We start from the raw sequence: 23,162 nt of genomic DNA on the forward strand, positions 1-23,162 counted from the left end.
AGATTACGGACAAGTGTTGTAGAAATCAAAGCAGCAGGTTTTAATATAATGTTTTTATTTTCACAATTAGCAATAAGAATGTACAAGCTCACTCAATCCTTCTGGCAGAAAAAAAAGTTTGATTTCTGTTGAATAAGAGTTTGTTACGGTATTTTACAGGGTAGATCTTAAACAATGCTTATTAAAACATTGACTTGTTATTTGTGAATCCATACTGTCCTCTTTATGGTATACTTTTGCCCTTGAGAGCCCAACATATCACAGGTCACTGCGCACTCCAAATCCTGGTCCCTTGGGGGGCTCGGTAAGGCTTGTAAGACCCCCAGCAGGCTCACACGAGAACCGCCCACTCCTGTCAATCATGCACAGAACAACTTGAGCCACAATAAAAAAATGTTACAAAAGATATTATCATCATCATCCTTTGGCCTCAGCCGAGATGACCCACGCAATAAAGAGCTTTTAAGCTGTCTCTGTGTGTGTGTTTTAATACCCAAAATGTCAAAAAATACTGTAAAACAGAATCATTGATAAAAAGGAATATTTAAAGAGCTTAAGCAAGTCAACACGAACGGCATCAAAAACGGCGCGCGCGCTCACGAATTGCTGAAAAACGGCGTGGACGTCCGTGATCGCGCGCGTAGAACGTAAAAATAGGGAAAATGTCGTTCGAGATTTCCTGTCACGGACGTCAACACCGTTTTTCAGCAATTCGTGAGCGCGCACGCCGTTTTTGATGCCGTTCGTGTTGACTTGCTTAAGCTCCCTAATTTTTCTCCACAACCTGCGGTCTACCATTGCATGTGGCAAATCCTGCTAAGGAGTCCCTGTGTCCATTGAGGGTATGTAGATCAGGGTATACAATCATAGGAGTATGTTTTGACGATTTAAAGAGGCTCAGTAACACCACCATTATAAACTCTTGCACAACACCGAGTCACACTGTCAATCAGATTTTGTTGTTAGGGTACAGTACTTATAAAATGGGTTGTAATTTTAAATTTTTTCATACCAAATATAATAAACAGTTGTATTTTAAAGCCGCATTGTCACCAGTTTACTCCCGGAGGTCCGACGGAAACCTCAACCGTTAAAAGACAAAAGAATCTATTAGAATCCGAGCTATAAAACGGGCCATCCGCTCTAAATTATCAGTCAAATCCTCGAAGAAACTTCCAAAAGACACACTGCTTTTAAAATTTTGAAATATTTTCCGCAGTTTCCGTTAAAAATCATCGGAGATTGATACATAATCGACCGGAAGTAAACTGGTGACAATGCGGCTTTAAATAGAAAACAATAAGTGGTTGATTGGCATTCTTTAAACTTACATTTCCATACGTACAAGGGATTCAAAGTTGTGTTGACTGCAGACCTTACTACTGTTCAAATGCAGGATACAGTACAATAAGGGATCAAATATTGCTAGTACTGTACCTTGGTCCAGGCTTGGGTGTTCTTCCAGCGATAAGATCATCAATAATTTCTTCTGCATCCTTCATACTCAGGTCCTCCTATCAAAAAAGCACATCACAAATTCAATCTTCAACATTAGTTCAACTTGCTTTACTGTAACATCTACACAGGGGAAACATTAAACCAAGTGAACATGCTTTACATAATAATTCTAACAAATACTTTTTTTTACTGAATTACAATTTTAAGGATATTATCTACCCATGATCAGTTGTATGTTTATCAAGGGTGTTTTGACATGAGGGGATTCTGCCAAAGATGACATCAAGGGGAGCTCATATTTTACCCTCTGGGACAAACCCTCTCCTATATAAACCCCATCACAAAACCATGAAGAATGCCACTCCACTTGGGCTGTCCATAGCAAACCACATCAAAAAACCCCAGCTATCTCAGGTTTAGATGGTAGAGCGTCTCAGAAATTGAAAGCTATAAGTACTTTCCAAGGTAGAAAATTTCCCTGCCAACTGATGGCCATATACTTACATAATAGTTGTCATTAATTTGCATCATGGGAGCATTAACACACGCCCCTAGGCACTCAACAACTGTTAGTGTGAACATTCCATCTTTACTTGTCTCGCCTTCTTTGATACCTAAAAAGTATAAGATCTGGATAAGAATCAAGTTAGCCGATTGATACGAGAGCCACTGTGAGCCTCAATTTTGTCATCCTAGAAAACAACAAGGGGGTCAAAGCATTCAGTTGGCTGATTTGATGAAGATATTTTGATATTTTCTATTGAATAGATTTGGAGATCACGTTCAAAAGTTTATTTTAACACAGTCACTTTACATATTTTTTTAAATCAATGATAATAAATAAAAGGTGTGGCTGAGTGGGGCTCTGTAAAACTGTGCACTGCTTGCTTACCCAGTTTGCTTTTCAATGTATCTAATAAATCATCTGCATTTCTAAGCTGGCAGGGAGTGGTGGTACAAACTTGAACATGGTATTTGCCAACAGGTTCTCTACAGAAAACAAGAGTATTTCATGTGAATATTTCCACAGGGATAACAGCATTAGCCATATATAAAACATACAGAGAATTCAAAAGTATTAATTGTGAATATTTCAGCAGGATTTACAGCATAGCACTTTTACAGTAGCTGAGATATTTCAGCAGCAAATGATACAGTCAACTACCATTATTGTGGACACCTCAGAGGAAAGTAATTAAGGGTCTGTAACAGTGATTTACAGAGCAGAGTCTCTAATAAGAGGAAATAATATTCAGTCATTTCTTTGTACTTTAGTATCGTAGGGGACCATATTTCTGCCCATAATTATCAACACAGTTGATTGTTGCATATGTACTGATGTGTGTGTTGCTTGCACGTTTGTTAGGACTTGGATTGGAATTGGTCTAATCTAAAGTTTGATCCACATGCCCCTATTATGTACCATACCTATTGAACATAGTATAAAAAGTGGCCACTTCATAGACTCGCATTCTTGGCATGTTAAGGAAATCTGCCACATAGTTCATGGCAGATATGGGAAGCCAGCCTAGGGAACAAGACATGAGTAAGAAAATAAATCAAATTCAAAGGCTTGATAACAAGGAAAGAACAGGTGTGTACATAGGAAATACAGTCATACAGTAGATACTGTATCATATGGAAAATTGGATTGTACTTGACAATTCCTCAATAAAAATCAACCCACTTTTTGGAGCCCAAGGGTGTTCGTGCTTACCATCATGCTGTCTCTGTGCCAGGTCTAATAGTGGGATGACTGCAGCCTTCTCATGGCCTGTGGGGTAGTTATTTAAAATAGACTTGGCTCTCTAGGGCAATAACAATAACAACAGTCATTACACAATCTGGACCACTAAAGTTCACTATGTAGAAAGTAATTTCTTCAGAATAATTTTAGTTCTCTATCATGTCAGAAAGATAACAACTGTGGGCCACTAGACCTCATTTATGCACCCTGTAAGGGTATGGGATGTGCCAAGCAAAAAGGGCCCACACAATACTATCAAAGTTTGTTTAATTACAGTAATAAATGTAACAGAGTTTTGTCCATTTCGTTATAGTAAGTCTACAAGTTTTGTATCTTTATTCAAATTTAATTCTTCACCAAACTTATTCATTGGCAGTCAATTTACCCATATTACATTTTTACTAAACTTGGCTCAAAAAGTTGGGAATGTTTTTCCTACTAACAAGTACCCCGAGGGGTAGGGGCATTTGACTACAGTTTGCATCCAAAGGGGTTGGGGGCTTTTATTACATTTGTTCAAGTCTAACCCCCACCCTTCCCAGGGACCATAGGGATGGGGGTTTAAAATTACACATAATTACTAGACAGCATTTTTAATCACCTGGAGTTGATGTGCTGGAGTTAGGGGTAGAGTGCTGGAGTACTGGAGTTAGGGGTTGAGTACTGGAGTTAGGGGTTGAGTGCTGGAGTTAGAGGTTGAGTGCTGGAGTTAGGGGTTGAGTACTGGAGTTAGGGGGTGAGTGCTGGAGTTAGGGGTTGAGTGCTGGAGTTAGGGGTTGAGTGTTTTCTGCTTACCTTTAGGTTTGCCTCATTGAACTCAAAGGGTAAGTCAGGATTGTTGCCATCTGTGTCGCGATGCTGAATGAATATACATAATGAACAAAATGAACAAGTTTCAAGAATGGATGAAAGAATAATATAATAATTTGAATCATATCACAATTAATACAAAAAATGACCACATAAATGTAAAGGGGATGTAACTCTTTTCAACCTCACTGCCTTACTAATGCACTAGTCATTTGAAACTCCTGCCCACCAGGAAGTGTGGGGTTAAGGAGATTCGATACAGTTTACCGAATCTCCAACCTTCTAGTCAATCACAACTATTATCTTTTGTTACAGGGATCGGATCATCAAACTATTTGGCCATGCCATGTAGCTAGGGATGAACTTTATAAAAATGTAACATGTGTTTACATTGCTGTTTCTATGGCAATGGAACGATGAACCCGTTAAATTCACTATTTGCGAAGTGCTGTTCGCTACAGGGAAATTTTCAACAAACAAGCTATCAGATATTGTACACCAGACCTTAGTCGACACTTAGAGGAAGTTTTATTAAAATCTATAAGAGGAATTCCGAGAAATTGGAAAATTTCGCTGATTACTTTATCTGTCGTTTTTGTAGAATAAAATCAATATATTGAGAAACATTTGGGTTAACTTTGAGCTCCGTTGAAGAGTTGTAAGTAAGCGATTAGATTTTTTGAAACTGGGCATTTCAAGCGCCGACTTTGCGCTTGTTTTGTTGCTTCGCTTTGAATATTGTCCGTTTCATTTCGTTGTACTTTTCGCATTCTTCCCGTGCTACTCTTGCACAGAGACGTCCCTTTCTTACGCAGCTAGCGTAACCTGCCTTGCTCTTTTTTAATGCAGTATTATTCACAGCTTATTTTAAATGGAAATATCTTTAACTATTCAGGTAAAGAAGAAAAAGATTTGATAAATTACCATTCAGAAGTTCAGAAGCAGCCAGCCGTGAAAGATTAGCACGTAAAGAATGTGAAAACAACAAGTCATGAAATCAACAATACATGAGTCGAAGTAGTTTGTTTAAACAAAGAGCCAGCGGAAAGTCGGCGCTTGAAATGCCCATTTTCAAAAAATCAAACCGCTTACTTACAACCCTTCAATGAAGCTCAAAGTTAACCCAAATGTTTCTGATTATCCTAATTTTATTCTACGAAAATGACGAAAAAATTAATCGGCGAAATTTTACATGGCGGCTAAAAAATCAAAAAAAGTTCAATTTCTCCATTTTGAAAGTATTAAACAGTCCCAGGAATGGCCCCTAAACTTACGATCAACAAAACCGATTGCTTTCATTTTTGGTAGGCTATTAAAAATAAGAGGTAGCTAAATAACAATGGTAAAAGAAATCCTTGCCCGCGTATGAATTTTTTTTCAGGGGCGAATTTTAAAGTAGGTAAATAACAGAGTGACTGAAAATAAAAATACGCCAATACCTCAGAATTCCTCTTATAGATTTTAATAAAACTTCCTCTAAGTGTCGACCAAGGTCTGATGTACAATATCCTATAGCTTATTTGTTAAAAATTTCCATTAAGCAAACAGCACGTCGCGAATAGTGAATTTAACAGGTTCACCGTTCCGTTGCCATAGCAACACAATGTAAACAAATGTTACATTTTCATAAAGTTCATCCCTAGCTACATGGCATGGCCAAATAGTTTGATGATCTGATCCCTGTAGCAGAAGATACGACTTGTGATTGACAGGATGGTTGGGCATTCGGGAAACTGTATCGAATCTCCTACATGGGGGTTTATAGCACTTTGAACAAGAATCTGTCCTGGGGGGTGAGGGAATTGACTGTTTTTGACTCTAAGACTTGTCCCCACCATGGGGGCTTTGGGACAAATGAATAACATCACAAATGAACTTTGAAAAAGTCATATCAGTTTCTGGTTTGAGACTCTCTTCTGTAGCAAGCAATTCCATGTATCAGCGCGTGGCAAGCTGAATGGAGAAATGTGCGAAAACGAATATGAATGATAATTGCCAGATGAAGATAATTTATTTTTCCATTTTTTTGGTAACTGTTATCTTCATAGTCATCAGTACAGCTGATTAAGTTTACTTGCTTTGAAAGATATAGGCTTGTATCAGATGACTTGTTGTCGGTAGTTGCCTATAGTCTGCATTCCAAGGGGTAGGGGCATTTGACTGCAGTTTCGTTTTTTTTTCTCTGTTTTGTACAGCGTCAAATTCTAATCCCCCACCCTTTTTCCTGGGACCATGAGGGTGGGGGTTTCAATTGACTAGTGCATAATCTATTTCCATTTGTAAACAACATTATTGTCAAACAACGGAACAAAAAGCATAACCCAACAAATATTACATATACTTAATTGTGTGGAATCACACATAGAAGGCGATCACAAAACTAAAACTACAAAAGTAAAATTATGATAACTCACAACAAACAGTTTGTCAGATAACACAGGGACCGACCGATGAAGGTTCCTTTTACAGACCCAACCACTGTTTCTTGCTGTCTAAATAAAACACAAATTTGCAAATATGGTCAGGGGTGGTTATTTCACTAAAGAGTTATAAAACTATAAGCCTACCTGCGCTGAAGAGCGAACACTTGCGGCCGAAATTCGGCCAAGTTGCATAAGCGCTCTGGACAACATGGCGGAGAGCGGGATAGTGATGAGCCCACTGTTCAAAGAACAGCGGAAGTACCACAGGGATCCCAATATCGTTTGTATTTCAGCTACTTTTTATATGGGCATGCATGTGGGCCAGGATCTTTAATCTTGCAATTCTATAAAGTGATGTACTTTAGAGGATACCGTTGTTTCCTAAATTCTTTTATCGAAACACATTGATTTGAGCAAACAGCTATGCTTTCTGGATCCTTTGGTGAGCCTTATTATTAGTCTGTTGTGTATATGAAGATTAAAATGGAAAACCAAAACAGAGTAGCAAAATATGACGTTTCAGAATTTTACTCAGTCCTTCTCAAAATCGTCCTGAAGAAGGACCGAATATAAGTCCGAAACGTTGGCATATTTTGCGTCTCTGTTTTGGTTATTCTTTATAACACAAATGTAAGCTTTTTCTATACTTTTCTATAATCAATCATAACTCACACAAAATGTACATCTTTATTTTGATCTCTAGATCGTTTCATTCCTTTTGAAGTTTTGCACGAGTCCCCTATACCTCCCCCCAACACTTGTCTGGGTATATCGATAATAGCCACCAAGTGTTACCAAGTGGTACTCGAGGCCTCTGCTAAAGGTATTTAAAGGTGTGCGAAGGTGTGATTACACTTGTATCTAGACTTCACTTAGATCGTGCGTCAATTACAAAACGTGCCCACTGGTGGCACGCGCTACTGGATCACGGGGTTGGGCCAGCTGTCGTCCGGTGTGGGTGTCCCGGACATCCTTCAACAGCGTCCGTCCCCGTTGTGAGCCACGACTCAATGCTCTGCGCAGGTCTTGATCAGGGAAGATTCTGGCGGGCCGATGGTGTGTGAGACTGGGGGATGGTTCCACATCCACGGAGCCACCAGCTGGGGATATGGCTGCGCTAAACCGTTTGGCGTCTACGCGCTTGTCACCTTACGTTAATGGATGTGTTAGGTCAGTGATGGCCAATAACTAAAGATGGTCTTAAATAGACCTAATAGAAACCTGATAAAACTGAGTAACAAAATGATGTGGGAAATCTTTAGCAACTCTAATAAATTTTATGAGGGTAATAAAAGTCTACTACTGGTGTACTACTATTAAGGTGTTCTGCGAACACCTTAATTAGCAAGCCCTTTCTAGACTACCGGAGGAGAATACGAAATGAGACGGGTGTGATAGTGAACACCAAACCCTCAGATATACATTTTGGTATTATCAGGGGCTCATAAGTAGGGGCAATCATCTGTATTATATAACTGTCACGGCATTTCCGAGGATCATGCTATCGGGCCAATCAGTTACGTTGACGTTGGTCGCGCGCGCGAGTGACGTGAGGCTGTACGCGCAAATTGTAGTTAGGAAGAATTTTTTTTTTTTTTATCAAGAGACCATGATATACATCATATGATATATGAATAGAATCAAAAAGCCCAAACTGCCGCGATCTCGTACCAGAACAATGAATACAATACACCAAAAACTGGAAATCGACTCTGCCAAATTTTCGTCTTTAATAAGACTTCTTCAGGGCAGACTCAATTTACTGCCCTGAAGAAGTCTTATTAAAGACGAAAATTTGGCAGAGTCGATTTCCAGTTTTTGGTGTATCATATGATATATGATATACATCATATGATGTATATCATATATGTATATCATATAAGATGTATATCATATACATATATGATATACGTCATGGTCTCTTGTTTTTGTCCATCATCCGTCGGTTTTGTTTGTTTACCAAATTAATTGCAAGCTAGAATTCAAAGTCGTAGGTAGGATTGGATTAATATTTCATATGGTAGTATGCACATTATGCAAAGTCTACATGCTGACAAGGGTTGTTTGGTTTTATACCCTGTAGGAAAAGAACATCTCACACGGTATAGCAAAGGACAGAATAAATAACCAAAAGCCAACCATTTAATAATATCCAGTTCCCTAACATATCGTCCTAGCATACCCTATCTATTTAACTCGTTTTTCTTTTGTAAATTAATTTCCTTATTGCAAAGTCCTTAAATTGATTTATCACGCTATTTACAGGTTTACGTATCAAACATATCTACAGAATAATATATCACCTCCTTATTAAGGAAAAAAATTGGGGGTGAATGGAGGCCAATACTAGAAGGATGTCATTTTTCAATTTACAAATTTCTTGTTCTGGGAGGGGGGTCGAATCATTGAAATTATATCTACCCTCATCCGGGATGATGCATGATAGCCTGCAACGACCTCTGGATCCGGATAATGTAGGATAGATTTGGGATGCTTCCGGATCCCGCGGGATAGCCCGCAAAGACAAGACGTGGTAACCTAGCCTACCGGTTAGCCACTTCTAATATTTCTAAGAATATTTTATTGTCATTTCATGGACTCCAAACGAGATTGCGTCTTCTCGAATTCAATAACCTGGCAAAAAAAAACATGATTTGTAAGATTCATAATTTGAAAGGCCAAGTAATATTGGAACATCGCACAAAATACACGGATTTTTTTCGTTTTTATCAATGAAAGTTAAAAAAAAAAGAAAAGAAAATTTATTTTTTTCTTTTGTAAAAAAATCATCTATTTTTGTGGTCGCTCGACTAATTCTTCGATTTTTGTCCTCTCCCTCCCACCTTCATAAAACACCACAGACCACAGGTATACCATGTACCTGATTGACGTTACTACGAGCCAGTCGCTTCATCTCGTCATTTAAGCCATGCGAGGACTTCAGATCCTGAAACACGTCACGTGACACAAAACTGTAAATCAGTATCTTACGGGATTCACACGAGAAAGCGTTCACAACCGGATCGGCACCTAAATCTCAGGTGCCCTTCTAAAGGCAAATTGAAAAAAGAAATCCTAAAAAAAACATCAGATCATGTATTACAAAGAAGTTATTAGAAATATGAATTAGTTGATAATCTGCTAATAACATGAAAGAGGAAAGGCGTAAAACAGTTCATAAATTGTAGTAGTTGTGTCAATTTGAACCCAGCCTAAAGGATTAGATACTGTATCGTCTTGTGTTAACAAAGCCTAGACTTCGAGTCATACCCGTATAAAAGGCTTTAAGTTATGCTTTAAAGGTTGTAAAGGTTAAATTTATTTTCGTCCTATCCCAGTGTTAACAAAGGCTAGACACTTCGTGTCATACCTTTATAAAAGGCTTTTGGTTAGGCTTTAAAGGTTGTAAAAGTTAAAAATATTTTTGTCCAGTCCTAGTGTTAACAAAGGCAAGGTTTCGTGCCATACCTTTATAAAAGCTTTTGGTTAGGCTGTATAGGATTCATATACCGTTCCGTCCTATCAGTGTTAACAAAGGCAAGGTTTCGTGTCATACCTTGAGAAAGCTCTTGGTCAGACCATAAAGCCTTTCCGTGCATGATGCAAATAAGGGATCCTGCCGATTTAACCCATGACTCTCCAAGGTCGCTTCTACTACCTGACGGAGTCTCTGTGAAAGGAGACAGTAGTTTCAATGGGATGTTGGGGTGTTATCCTTATAAGGTATCTTGTTATACTGTAAGGAGAGGTACCAAGTACTCTAGGATCTTTGATGGCACTGCTTTACTTGAGAAGAAATGTGGTGATTGAATTCATCATTAAGGAGTCATGATTGAAGAGTTATAATTGAAGTGATGAGTGAAGAGTGATGAGTGAAGTCATGAGAAGAAGAAGTGATTTACACAGAGCGTGCAGGCCCCTTTTATAAGGCTCGGCTCGGGGTGGTTCTCACGGAATTATGGCCTGTTTACTGAGGATGTATTTAGATTAGAACCTTTTAAACAGCTGGGAAGAAACGTTTTGGAGTACCGTGGGAATTCCTCTGAGCTGGGCTTTTCACAAATATTGATTAATATGATAGAGCTGACGTAGGGCAGTTTCCTACAAAAACATCTTTGCAGACGAGACTACAAGGCTAACTCTATGTTTCCGCTAGGGACTACAAACAACAAAAAACTAGCTTCGTAACAATACGTTGGTTGATTAGCTAACGGTGCTCCAAGCACTCTCATTGGTTGATAAGCAAGTTACGAGAGTGGAAGAGAGGTAAACATACAAGAGAGAAGGCAGGGGTGTAACAGACTTTGCGAACTGACTACTAATAAAGAATTGAAAGCAACTTTTTCTTCCTACCCTTTTATGTCGCTGCGATCGCGTCTCTTTGGTTGATTTTTCTTTCCTCTCCGAGTCAGCACCTTGGCCAAAAAAAACTACATTGAATCAATGTGCAGACTAGAAGAAAAACAACAGAAATCTATAAACACAACTTACCTTCCCTCTCAGAAGGTTCGTTGCGCGTGCGCTTTGCTGTTTTATTTGTTTCTGGAGCGGATGGCGATGGTCTTTTGGATGAGCTATGACGTCATAAGCACGTGATTAGTGGATCACGCATAACTACCTTTTTCTACCCCTCCCTTATGGAGAATTATGTAAACGTTTTGACGGTACCAAATAAACGAGAATTAAAGCTAATTACTTATCACACTGGATTTGCGAGAATTTCTCGATTTTACGCGGAGGCATAAAATGTTAGTGTTGAACTAAACCGAACTTTCAGTAGTCACTTATCTAGGAGACTATCTCGGGAGACTGGCGAATCAGCACGTTCTTCCCATCGCTGATAACGAAAATCCACGTCATATCTTACTTTTGCAACATATATAGGGTCATTTGAGAATAGTGAAATCCACAAAATAATATAGGAATAATGATTATGTGGAATAGGGATAGGTCCTTCCTGAAGAGAAAAGAAAAGAAAAAGTGAATTGGGTTTCCTGCGGTGAAAAACGAAAGTGAGGGCTGATCCATTCCACTTCACTAAGTCTTCCTTCTCCGCATATCTCCACAGGAAAACCATCCTCTCTTTTTTTTCTGTCTTTTAAATCCGAAGTTGCCTGGAGAGAAGCCTCAATCACCTCGTTGTCGCTTTTTTTTCGGCCACGCTACCCCTTGTCCGGCCCATTCCAACACCAACTCGACTTTTCGCACCCGAAGCAGATGATCGGGTGTTTCGCGTACTCGTCTCCAGTTTCTTGATGCCCGGCACGGCCCCTGAGGACAGGGTCTCTTGCTTCACGACAGAGGTGTGGGTAAGGGCAATCTCTGTATCCCGGGTGAGAGAATCGTGTGCGTCGAGACAGTATCTGACACAGGAAAATGCACACATCATATTAGAGGGATGAGGGATAAGGGAAAGACACATTAAGATGAGGAACGGGGCGAAGGAGGGGGTGGGGGGAGGTAAGGAATACAAGGGATGGGGGTTGAGAAAATTACAGATAATTAAGATAAAGGAGGTTGCATTTTCCCAAGTTCGGAAACCAAAGTTAAAGAATGTTGAGTAGCCACTCCCTCAGGCAAGTTGTATTCGAGTCTTTAATAACTTTTTTGGATTTTTTTTTTTTATAATACTTCTCCAAAAAGACACACGCTGCATTGCCAAGGTGCAACCTTGATGTGAACATAACAATCTTCTTACAAAAAAACTCGAAAGAATCTTATAGTATTACTGTCGAATCCGTTGTATCGCGGTCCGGGTTTTTTCTATTCCGTCAGTAAAACCATTCTGAGCCAATCAGAGTCTCGCTTTGTGCTTTTCCCTGGCTTCCCACTGGACGAAAACCAGTGTCGCGACAGAAAGCCAGCCAACTGCACTAGGCGAGATATGGCAAGAATCTGATTGGCTTAGAATAATTTGACTGGCGGAACAGAAAATCACAAAAGACAAAAACAAATCGATGTGTTGAAAATGCAGCGTCGCGATACAACGGATTTAACAGTAAAGTATGGTACTATATATACTATTTCATTGACGGAAATCAGCATTGTTGAATTTTTAGCTTCAAAAAATTAAACAAATGGCGGGGCTCGTGCATGCCGACTTACTCGACTCCGTGGTATTTCATGCTCAATGCCTCTGGATAGGGGGTTCTCTTAATCTCATCTAAGGCAAATAACATAACATATGTTTGAATAATAAATATTTTAGCGGCGTAAGCGGGTTGCTTGAAGTGCGAAGGTTGTTACGGTGGCCATTAGGATAAAGAATATTTTCTTTTTAATCATTAGCACATTTGACCATGTCTTGCGATGTGAATTTGAGCTATAATACAAATACTAGATATCTCATTTCTAGCATAAAGATATTATTAACCCTTTAAGCCCTGGCTATCAACGCGGTTAGATGCATGAATATCTTTATTAGGGTGGGTTCTTCTCACGGCCGGTACAGGCTGGTTGAGGAGTCAATGGGTTATACAAATTCAAGGCCGGTTTACGCAGGTTGAGGAGTCAATGGGTTAATGCAAATTGAAGGCCGGTACATGTCGGTTGAGGAGTCAATGGGTTAATGCAAATTGAAGGCCGGTCGGGCTGGTTGAGAAGTCAATGGGTTAATGCAAATCGAAGGCCGGTACAGGTCGGTTGAGGAGTCAACGGGTTAATGCAAATTGAAGGCCGGTACAGGTCGGTTGAGGAGTCAATGGGTTAATGCAAATCGAAGGCAGGGACAGGTAGGTTGAGGAGTCAATGGGTTAATGCAAATTGAAGGCCGGTTTAGGCCTGTTGAGGAGTCAATGGGTTAATGCAAATTGAAGGCCGGTCGGGCTGGTTGAGAAGTCAATGGGTTAATGCAAATCGAAGGCCGGTACAGGTCGGTTGAGGAGTCAACGGGTTAATGCAAATTGAAGGCCGGTACAGGTCGGTTGAGGAGTCAATGGGTTAATGCAAATCGAAGGCAGGGACAGGTAGGTTGAGGAGTCAATGGGTTAATTCAACTCGAAGGCCGGTTTAGGCCTGTTGAGGAGTCAATGGGTTAATGCAAATTGAAGGCCGGTCTGGCTGGTTGAGGAGTCGATGGGTTAATGCAAATCGAAGGCCGGTCTGGCTGGTTGAGGAGTTGATGGGTTAATGCAAATTAAATGCCGGTACAGGCCGGTCTAGGAGTCAATGGGTTAATGCAAATCGAAGGCCGGTCGGGCCGGTTGAGGAGTCAATGGGTTAATGCAAATTGAAGGCCAGTGCAGGCCGGTTGAGGAGTCAATGGGTTAATGCAAATCGAAGGCCGGTCGAGCCGGTTGAGGAGTCAATGGGTTAATGCAAATTGAAGGCCGGTACAGGCCGGTTGAGGAGTCAATGGGTTAATGCAAATTGAAGGCCGGTTTAGGCGGGTTGAGGAGTCAATGGGTCAATGCAAATTAAAGGCCGGTCGGCCTGGTTGAAGAGTCAATGGGTTAATGCAAATTGAAGGCCGGTACAGGCCGGTTGAGGAGTCAATGGGTTAATGCAAATCAGAGACCGGTAAAGGCCAGTTGAGGAGTCAATGGGTTAATGCAAATCAGAGACCGGTACAGGTCGGTTGAGGAGTCAATGGGTTAATGCAAATTGAAGGCTGGTCGGGCTGGTTGAGGAGTCAATGGGTTAATGCAAATTAAAGGCCGGTTTAGGCCTGCTGAGGAGTCAATGGGTTAATGCAAATTAAAGGCCAGTTTAGGCCTGTTGAGGAGTCAATGGGTTAATGCAAATTGAAGGCCGGTTGAGGAGTCAATGGGTTAATGCAAATCACACGAACCTTGGGTTGTGTTGATGGACACGTGCTGAACCAGGCCTCTTGTAGTCTGGGAAGGGAAAGGACTCAAGTTAGTACAAGAGATTATAGAGGCAACAGACACTCGCAGATTGAGGAGATTGCAATGGTTGAATAGATGAACCACAGGTAAGTCATCTCTAAAAGTGACGTGACAAGGGTGTGACGTGACATCATGACATGAAAAAATACGCCTATGACAAGGCGCAAGAAAACTTATTCAGAAGAAAGCACCCTCAAACATAAGAAAAGCCTCGAGTTATGTGTCTTATGACGTGGTATGGCATTGCGTGACTTGTCAACTTGCATGACATGGCATTGCGTGACATTTTAACTGGCGTGACATGGCATCGCGTAACATGCTATTTGTCGTGCGTAACATGATAGCGCGTGACATGATATTGTGTGACTCACGGTCGGTTTAAGGGGTGACAGGTCATCTCGCACAGGTCTTCCGTCAGGACGGAACATCTTCAACGTCTCCTTCATATCCAGGGAAAGCACTAAATAGTAACGAACCAAGTAATCAGCAGATAATGTACTAAGAATCTAAGACAGCCACACCTTTGCTATTGTTCTCAATTTTGGAAGACAAATTTTTAAAAAAAATTCCCCAAAAAGAAATGGTTAGCTGACAACAAGACAAAGAAAAGAAAATGTTGCCCAACTGCTTGACAGCACCCCCCAACATGGTTTATCAGCAGCGTCGGGGATATAGAGGAAAATGCCAGGGAACGATTGAAAGTAAGTGCTAGAAGGTATAAAACGTAAGAATTAGTGGATAGGTTTGGCCTAGATGGGCGTGCACTTACTTTGTTCTATTGAAATTGGTGCCTTCTTTTTTGCTTCTCTCGCAGCACTGAAAAAAAGGAAAAGAAATTAAAGTACAGCAAATGACAATGCTATGAATGATGAAGCAGGGACTGTAACAGGAATGCAATCTTCATAGTGATTGTATAGATAAGACGGATAATAATCGAGATGATTATAGAAGAAGTTTTTATACATTTCTGCAGGGTCGTTTCTTCTCAGCCACATTCTCTCAGGCCAGTCTTCTGGTGACTCCAGCAATCCTGAATAAAAGCCAAAAAAAACATATTGCAATATATAATTTAAAAGCCTAAAAGAAACACTCACAGTACATACCAGTTGAATCAGTGATAGGTTCCTGCACATTGACGTTGCTCAAATTCAGGGTGACCCACTGGCCCGATGAAAGCCTGATGAAACAAGACGTTAAGATTTGAACTAAGAAGACGAAGGCTTGGGCTTACACAGATATGGCATCAGTTATGCCTGGTGCACACTAGTGATATAACGACATAACATCACAGCGCACTCGCACTCTTCTAACTCCGACATAACGACATGGACATGGACCAGGTATTAGAAATCAGGTGGCACTTTGAGTGGCAAATTCAGGAGAAAATAAACACAGAAATGGCTGCTGCCGTCATGCCAGGAATGAACGAAAAAAAAATCTTCAATGAAAATAAGGTATAATCTAATCGATTAGAGTGAAATATTAGTGCCCCCGTTTTGGCATAGAAACCTTCTGGATGATTCGTAATTGCTTGATAATTTGCTTTTTGTTCAGATGTTTTGCCGCCAAAAGCCGGAGTGCCTGCATATTATCCACCCGAAAAGTGATGGGATTTCTTATTAAAAGTATTCTTCTGAAATGGCACCTAATTCTCACCGGAAATCAGATCACGTTTATAATTTTTCTGCCAAAAAATCAGAACCCAAATTGTGTGCAACTCTGCACACACACTCTCTTATTTTGGAGGTAAAAGCAAGCAGTCTTCTTCACGGTGTGTATGCAGGTGATACAAGTACTATGCCCGTGTAATTTTTATGGAGTGAAGGAGCCTTGTCTTTTAGCTTTCTAGGTCTAGTTTTCAGTTGCTCTGGGGGTATTGAGATCAGAGTGAAATAAATTAGTGCCCCTTAACCGTGTTTAACACGGATACTGTATTTTTTGACAGTGGACGCTAGCTAGATGTGGAAACTGAAAAAAAAAACATATTGCTTAAAAAAAACAATTAACTAACCTTTCCGAAGCCCAGCCTAAATTGAGCTTCCTGTACAATTCGGCATAACCTAAAACAAGTAGCTTTTTATTTTCACTCGGTATTGAATCTTCTGGACAAAAAAAAAAGATCATTGTTAGCTTGGTACTGCTTATCCGACTTTCATCAAGCGAAAACCAAAGGCATACAGTACCTATGTCCTTGAAAAGGTCACAGACTGCTTGATGGCCGTATATCTCATCTGCATCAACTGATACGTCTGCTAAATCCGGGATGGTCATGGTTTCATCTGAAATATTTGGAATTTAAGGTCTTGGTTAAGGTAAATTTGACACCACTGTTTGTTTTTGTGGTTTTTGCAAAACCTGTATCAATAGTTCTTAAACTTTATATTTGCAAAAGAATTTTTTTCCATAAATCGCATACTAAGACGGCTACAATGGACCTTTGCTGTTTCCCGTGACCTGTTGACCGTGAATTCACGCCAAATCTTTGACTTTTCTAGTGTATTATTTTGAGGCGAGAACTCGAGGTTGTAGGGCGTAACCTCGCGACGGGTTTTAAGATATTGCCTTCAAATTTTTGGGTTCTGATAGATAATTATACCATGTCATAAAGTGTGTGAGGAATTTTCGATTTTCGTCTAAAGATCGCTTTTATAGCACTTTTCGTGTCCAAATTTCGCCAGAAATGAGAGTTCCAACTTTGATTCGTGATATTTTGTTGACAGTGTCAAATAACAAAAAGTCCTCACACACTTTGGTAGATCATCTATCTGTCATTGAGATGCAATTACGTGCAAGTGCATGCGCAATAACGCGGAGGTGCATTAGGTTCTAGAGTAAACTCCGTACTTTTGAGTTTGAGGCCTCAAAACTTAAACACGGAATTAGCTATTGCAAAAAATAAAACTCTCAGGAGATAATTCAATCTTTTTATTTGATATGTAGTTTGTACATGTAGTGAAAATTGTGGCGCGACAATATTTTTTTCCGCGGACACGTCGTTTACCTTTACCGAGACCTTAAGCATTGAAAATGAGTCTATTGTCAGGGGCATCTTACCACGCAGTTGAAAGGAGTATCTACTGTATATACTGTCATTGGCATGTAGAAAACAAGAAGGATGGAAAAAATCTCTGGCCCTACCTAAAAAAACCTGGACTGAGGATGGTGAAATTCCCATCATCCTTAGTGCTTTTACCCTCAGTGCATGGTAACGAGGCAGCAACAATTACATACCTGAGGCAAAGTCCAGAACAACGTTCGAGTGGGTAGCGATCTGTGTAAGCATCTCAGGCAAGGCACCATTGAATGATTCAGGTTTTCGGAAGATAAACACGTCAGCAGATCCCTCGCTATTGCTGGTGATGAAACACAGCCTCCTATTGGTTGGCAACAAATCACGTGCACATGTAAAGTAGGAATCAGTCTTGACAAGTCTCATCCAATCATCGGTTGACCTTCCAGTCTTTGGGCTTGCTGATGGAACCAGGCTAAGGCACGCGGCCAAGCCTATGCCCTGTGAATGAAACGCAAAAGAAAATGCATCAGATACTAGTGTGTTGTAGGCTCTATTCTAAACCTACGCAGCATTTTGGGGGAGAATGTACTGCTGGCTCAAATAAACAGTTGGTAATTGAGCTTAAAATGGCTTTCAATCGCTATATTTCAGCATCCCTTTCCATCGCCTGATTTGAGATGGTTGTTATGTTATGAAATTTTCTATTGAATATGGTAGATGAAGTATAAAACTTGCTAATGTATGGTTATTTCCAGCTTTTAATCGCATAATTTATCATCCGATTTTAAAAAGAAACAATAACAAAGTTATGACTGACTAGGCGTCTTTATAGAAAAATGTTGTCATTTCAGAAGGGGCAAACCATCATGTGCAAATTCACTTAACATACTAACCTCGTTTGTAATTTCTTTTAGCATTTCCATAAAATGTTGGCAGCCACTTCGATGACTACTTGCACAACTAATTTAACATCAGTTAAGAAAAATAAAACATTGCTAAATAACAAGCAATCTACGAAAACGTTTTCAAGAAATCAGCCACTGAATCAAAGCCATCTGCCAAATGGGGCAAAATGAGAGTAATTTGTGCTGCTAAAGTAAAAAAATTAATAAAGTCGGTCATAAGTCAAATTTAATTGAAATTTTTGATCAACATCTGTTTTCAGTTGAACCGAGCGTTTTCAAAAGTATAAAGAACTTGTCAACACCAAGCACTCAACTTAATTCTCAGACTTTTAGTCTATTAAAGATTATTTCTAATTATTATTTCTATTAAAGATTATTATTTCTAAACTTACGAACACCTTTATGTATTTCAGCAATCTGACAAAAATAATGCTGACTGTCCCCTTTGCTCTCTGTTAGCTGGTTGACAATGCGTTTTCAGAGTTGTTTTTTTTTTTAAAATACCAATATCTACATAAACCAATCAATGCATGGCTTTCAGATTTGTAAGACGCTGATTGGCTAATTTGGAGAAAGGCATCGTCGGCAAGGTTAAGTAGTCGTTACGCAGCTCAAGCGCATTCGTGACAGATGTCAGAAACTCGTGACAACAGTGATGCTCCTTCTAATAGGAATATGGCTACGGTTTGCAAACTTTATCTAAGTTCTTTTAAATGCAGGATACAGTTTAAGCTTCACAGGCAGGAACATGAAAAGAGGGATGGTATCCCTGTGGATGTGGTGAAGGAGCTGGATCCCAGAAATCTTGTACCAAGGTTCCCCACCAATTTCGTCTTCAAATTTCTTGGAAAAGTCTTCAATAATCTTGGACAAACCCTCTTTCTCTTTGTATTGTTGTATCAAAACAAAGTCAGGCAAAGAAACAAGGCTCTTCAACTGAAAAAGAAAGTAAATATATTGGCATAACATTTTATAGATTGAGGTGGAACGAACTCATCTAATATTATTCGCCATTCTTACATTGCGCTGGGAATTTGGTCAAGTTGATAAACGAACAGCATGCTGAGAGGATTTTAGGGAACGCAATTAAAAATAGTGTCGAACCGCAGGTTCCCCAAGCTAATAATGAATTTTACGTGTTTTATTCATAGTTACTGTAAATATACGGTGCATTACAATAAAAAAAATTGGGACAAAAAATATAATAAAATACCTTCAAACTTTTCTTACATGTTTGTGGAGTTGTTATTTAAATCCTTGTGAAGTTTCAATCCATTTGGGGCAATATTGAGCGATTGAAGTTCCCACATACTAAGAGAAGATAAAGGTAGCACTCTAATGATGCCGATCGGCAAAACGGGCGGTAGAAAATCGCTTCTAGAAAACTGGAAATTTCGCCAAAATACATGCAAACAATATTATACCGATACTTTACACTGCCACACCGAAATTATGAATACAGTTGATCAACTCTTTGCGTACCTAAAACGTCATTCTTTAACCGCCTTGCCGAATCAGGTATGCTTGACGCGAACCCATGGTGAACCCAAGTGAACTTCAACAAAAGAAAACATGTAGCTTATAAACAAGATTAAATGCAGTGCTCGACAAATGCAGCTGAATGTTTATTTCTCTCCCTCGAAATCGATGAAGTTCACGAGAGAATATTCGTAGTTGGTTGTTGCTTTTTGCGGGAAGGGGGATGTAGACGGGCTGTTTTGTTACGACGGTTGAAATATCCATCCCATGGGCTCGCGTCAAGCATACCTGATTCGGCATGTTTACGACAACATGTTGAATTGCGTTTCCTAAAATCATTCCAGCATGCTGTTCATTTATCAACTCGACCCTATTACCTATGCAACGTAAGAATGGCGAATAAGCTTATAGAGTAATCCATCCCTCTGTAGTAGGTTAGTTGCACAGTGGACGGTTGGGTTGTACTACAGTGAAGTAAAGCTACCATAGTATTAAGGGCAAACAGACAAGACCTGGCTATTGGCATGCAGCTTATGATGGTCATTAGACCATTATCCTAGGTCAGTAATTCATTACCTTGGTAATTACTGGTAATTAATGACTATTAGCATGCAATAATGATTGGAAAGCAGCAGAAAGACTTCTGCAGTTGCATGCTTTGGATTATAAGCGTTACCTTCTGGCTATTATATTTGATTGCACCTTGCCAAATGACATCGGATGGACGCTGGACATAAACTGAGATGTGGCTTGTAGTAATGACAGTTGGAGATAATGGCTGAAGCCAGGAGTCAGTTATCAACTCCCTAATATACAAACAAACAAACAAATGATAACTTTAATAATAATGGCAATGATGATTGTAATGTTAGGAAGAAATGAACGAAACAAAATGAACGGTGTGTTCCTTGTGCCGACAAGTCCCAGGACTTTCCCCGTCTCTCTCAGTACATAGGGTACCCAACACTTCAATGATAATGATACTGATGATAATGATCACGATAAAGAGATGGTCCTACAGTATATGAGTATATAATTACTGATGATTTACCCATAACCAGAATCGTCTTGATGTGATGTGATCAGGGTCAGGTGTGCTCCATTCCAAATTTGCAATCTTTTCAAAGCTCCAAACAGCAATAGATTATCCCTGAATTTGAAAGAAAAAAAAATGATACATGATGTATAAGCACATACTATAAGTGCTTGTTTTAGTGCCCTGGATTAAATGGGAGCATGGGGCTTTCAAAGCTTAGATATACTTACTATAAGCTTGAAATTAAAACAAGCCTTTTTATATGATGTGAATCAAGATGCCCTACCTTACGAATGAAACCACAATGCACACTACAGTTAGGTTTTAGAAACTTAGGTAATCAAGATGCAAGGAAAGTAGTGATATGCGATGTTAACAATGACAGATATTAGCTAACAACCTTGTAAAGAAGCACTTGAGTGCATAATAGAACTTTCTTAGCACTGAAGAACTTGTCAATTGTGATGCAATTTTACCTCCCCCCCCCCCTCTGACTGGCGGTGAGGAATACTTTACAAATTACACGATACCCTAGATGATTATTTGTCAAGAAATCTAATGGGGTTGGAATGTGTGTGTATATTGGGGGAGAGAGGGAGGGGTGGTATGGTCAGAGGGGAAGGGCTGGGTCTAGACCCAGGGGTGTGGGTTAGAATCCATTTCCATGTTGCCTCTCACCTGGAAAGATCTGTATCCGGTTCAGCACAAATCCAATAAACATTTAACTGGGATACATCTAAAGATTGAGTGAAAACAAACTTTATTAAAATTGGCTTTGGGGATGCATAACACACTTGTTCAAGACCTCTTCACCTTTTCCTATAAGGCTATCCGCAAGCTGATGGAGACGTGTTGCTATCTTGTTATCCTCGACATTATCATTATCATCAGCATCACCATCGCCAGAGCTATTTGAATTAATCAAAGACTAATCAGTTAAAATCTACTGTTGTGATTACTGCTTACAGATACTAGAGATCTTGTCAGTCACTTTTGATCTAGAGCAATGCACAGATTTATCATTTTGTGTTGGTTCCAAACAATGATAACAGCCAAAAGCTGATAGAGCGTGTTACTGCACACTATCTGAAAGCAATCTTTGAGTACTACAATAATTACTGTTTTAAGAAATGTTTTTATACCTGTGTGTATTGGTACAAGGTTTGAGACTTTCTTTGATTTTGTGAAACAATGATGGAGCAGACAATGGATTCCATAAACAATCTGAAGATGATTCCTAAAAGGATATTTTGCAACAATGTTAGAGACTAGACATTCCTTTAAAGAATACACCTATGTATTTAAAGAATACATAGGTGAATAGCTCTATTTTCTATCAACGATTAGATTACTGGCACTTTACGAAATGTTATCACCATTATCATATAAACTTTTATAATCATACCTGAAAATTTTGTAGTTTCTTAGCAACAATAATTGAAAGGTATGTCTGTGTTGATCGGCAAAGAAGGGAGGCAACAGGGTCTAGACAAATAAGGGTAATATTACCATGCCTGCATAAATAGTATCTAAGTGTAAAACAAGCATGCACACATGTACAGTATCTAGAGTGTAACGTTAGCATGCATGCAAGAACAGTACCTAAAGGTGATGTTAGCATACATATAAACAGTATCTAAGTTAAAACAGTGCAAACTTATGTTTATTGATTCTTCCACTATTCCACTTATAATGCTCCTTGTGTTATTTCTTCTATAAAATAATACACTGTTGGTAAAATACCAACTGAACCTGTCTGTGTTATCTATACAACAACAACAAAAAAACAAGTTAATCTTTTTTAAACAAACCTGAATCCCTTAACTTTGGGCAATACGATTGCTTGAAAACTTCATCGTGCTGTAGAAGCCGTTCAAACAATCGCTCAACAGTTTCCTCCAGATCGTTTATGCGTGCTTGATCGGGAAGGAATCGAAGTAACAATAATATTAGACTTTAAATTACATGCCATATTTCGTTGTTTACATCAGGATAGTAAGTAATTTCTATCGTGAATCTACAACTGCCCTTCTTTAGATCAGAAAGTACAAGTTCTGGTAAAAAACAAATACTTACTCTACCAATTCTGCTAATAAAAAGTTCCATGAGTTAAAGAAATCAAACAAACAGCCTACTTTTTTACGACATTTAAGACGGGAAAACAAGTATCAGGAATTCGGCTTTGGAAGTAAGGCTAATAGTTATCAAAGTGAATATTTCCTTTATATCCGAAAATCTTACCAAATTCTCCATTAAAAGATTCTTCGTCAATTATAATGATACAGTAATTATCCATCGCTTTTGCCTTCCTTCGTTATCCAAAATGGAAGGTAGTTGAAATTTGGCGGGTTTTTCTAACTGTACATACCGCTGACCGGAAATAAATCGAGTACAAAATAAGCATATATAACAAAAGCATATTTTCCCCTTTTTTCACGTAACCT

At 39.3% G+C, this 23,162-nt stretch overlaps 2 protein-coding genes across 3 annotated transcripts; both read right to left on the reverse strand.

Annotated features, from left to right (window-relative positions):
* Window positions 1-38: 38 nt before the first annotated feature.
* Window positions 39-6,706, reverse strand: LOC5518100 (NADH dehydrogenase [ubiquinone] flavoprotein 2, mitochondrial). Its single transcript, XM_048721168.1, has 9 exons — window positions 6,583-6,706; window positions 6,430-6,507; window positions 4,001-4,063; window positions 3,176-3,266; window positions 2,887-2,986; window positions 2,351-2,448; window positions 1,963-2,072; window positions 1,438-1,514; window positions 39-352 (listed from the first exon to the last, which is right to left on the reverse strand). The coding sequence occupies exons 1-9, from the start codon at window positions 6,646-6,648 to the stop codon at window positions 259-261; spliced, it is 777 nt and encodes a 258-aa protein (XP_048577125.1). The 5' UTR covers window positions 6,649-6,706; the 3' UTR covers window positions 39-258.
* A 1,856-nt stretch (window positions 6,707-8,562) lies between these two features.
* On the reverse strand, window positions 8,563-23,113 carry LOC5518054 (mdm2-binding protein). Of its 2 annotated transcripts, none has more exons than XM_048721149.1 (25): window positions 22,960-23,113; window positions 22,530-22,634; window positions 22,124-22,203; window positions 21,861-21,955; window positions 21,532-21,626; window positions 21,397-21,454; window positions 20,734-20,832; window positions 20,359-20,488; window positions 18,928-19,139; window positions 18,192-18,258; window positions 17,517-17,796; window positions 16,469-16,564; window positions 16,297-16,384; window positions 15,389-15,462; window positions 15,249-15,315; window positions 15,055-15,101; window positions 14,657-14,745; window positions 14,228-14,273; window positions 12,544-12,601; window positions 11,574-11,801; window positions 10,930-11,012; window positions 10,792-10,853; window positions 9,995-10,108; window positions 9,320-9,385; window positions 8,563-9,072 (listed from the first exon to the last, which is right to left on the reverse strand). In XM_048721149.1, the coding sequence occupies exons 1-25, from the start codon at window positions 23,012-23,014 to the stop codon at window positions 9,025-9,027; spliced, it is 2,442 nt and encodes an 813-aa protein (XP_048577106.1). In that variant the 5' UTR covers window positions 23,015-23,113; the 3' UTR covers window positions 8,563-9,024. The 2 variants fall into 2 exon arrangements, with proteins under 2 accessions (XP_048577106.1, XP_048577105.1); XM_048721148.1 differs by having other exon boundaries at window positions 16,297-16,387.
* Window positions 23,114-23,162: the final 49 nt, after the last annotated feature.

The sequence above is a fragment of the Nematostella vectensis genome, chromosome 13 (assembly GCF_932526225.1).
Source record: "Nematostella vectensis chromosome 13, jaNemVect1.1, whole genome shotgun sequence".
Taxonomy (NCBI): domain Eukaryota; kingdom Metazoa; phylum Cnidaria; class Anthozoa; order Actiniaria; family Edwardsiidae; genus Nematostella; species Nematostella vectensis.

Excerpts from the sequence above, each read along its gene's own strand:
- LOC5518100 (XM_048721168.1), bottom strand. The coding sequence starts at position 6,648 with ATGTTGTCCAGAGCGCTTATGCAACTTGGCCGAATTTCGGCCGCAAGT. Across the intron at positions 6,508-6,582 it reads GTGTTCGCTCTTCAGCGCAG|ACAGCAAGAAACAGTGGTTG; the intron begins GTAGGCTTATAG and ends TGTTTTATTTAG. Across the intron at positions 2,073-2,350 it reads TACATTGAAAAGCAAACTGG|GTATCAAAGAAGGCGAGACA; the intron begins GTAAGCAAGCAG and ends TATACTTTTTAG.
- LOC5518054 (XM_048721148.1), bottom strand. The coding sequence starts at position 23,014 with ATGGATAATTACTGTATCATTATAATTGACGAAGAATCTTTTAATGGA. Across the intron at positions 19,140-20,358 it reads TCAAATATAATAGCCAGAAG|TTGAAGAGCCTTGTTTCTTT; the intron begins GTAACGCTTATA and ends TTTCTTTTTCAG. Across the intron at positions 12,602-14,227 it reads GTCCATCAACACAACCCAAG|ATGAGATTAAGAGAACCCCC; the intron begins GTTCGTGTGATT and ends TATTTGCCTTAG.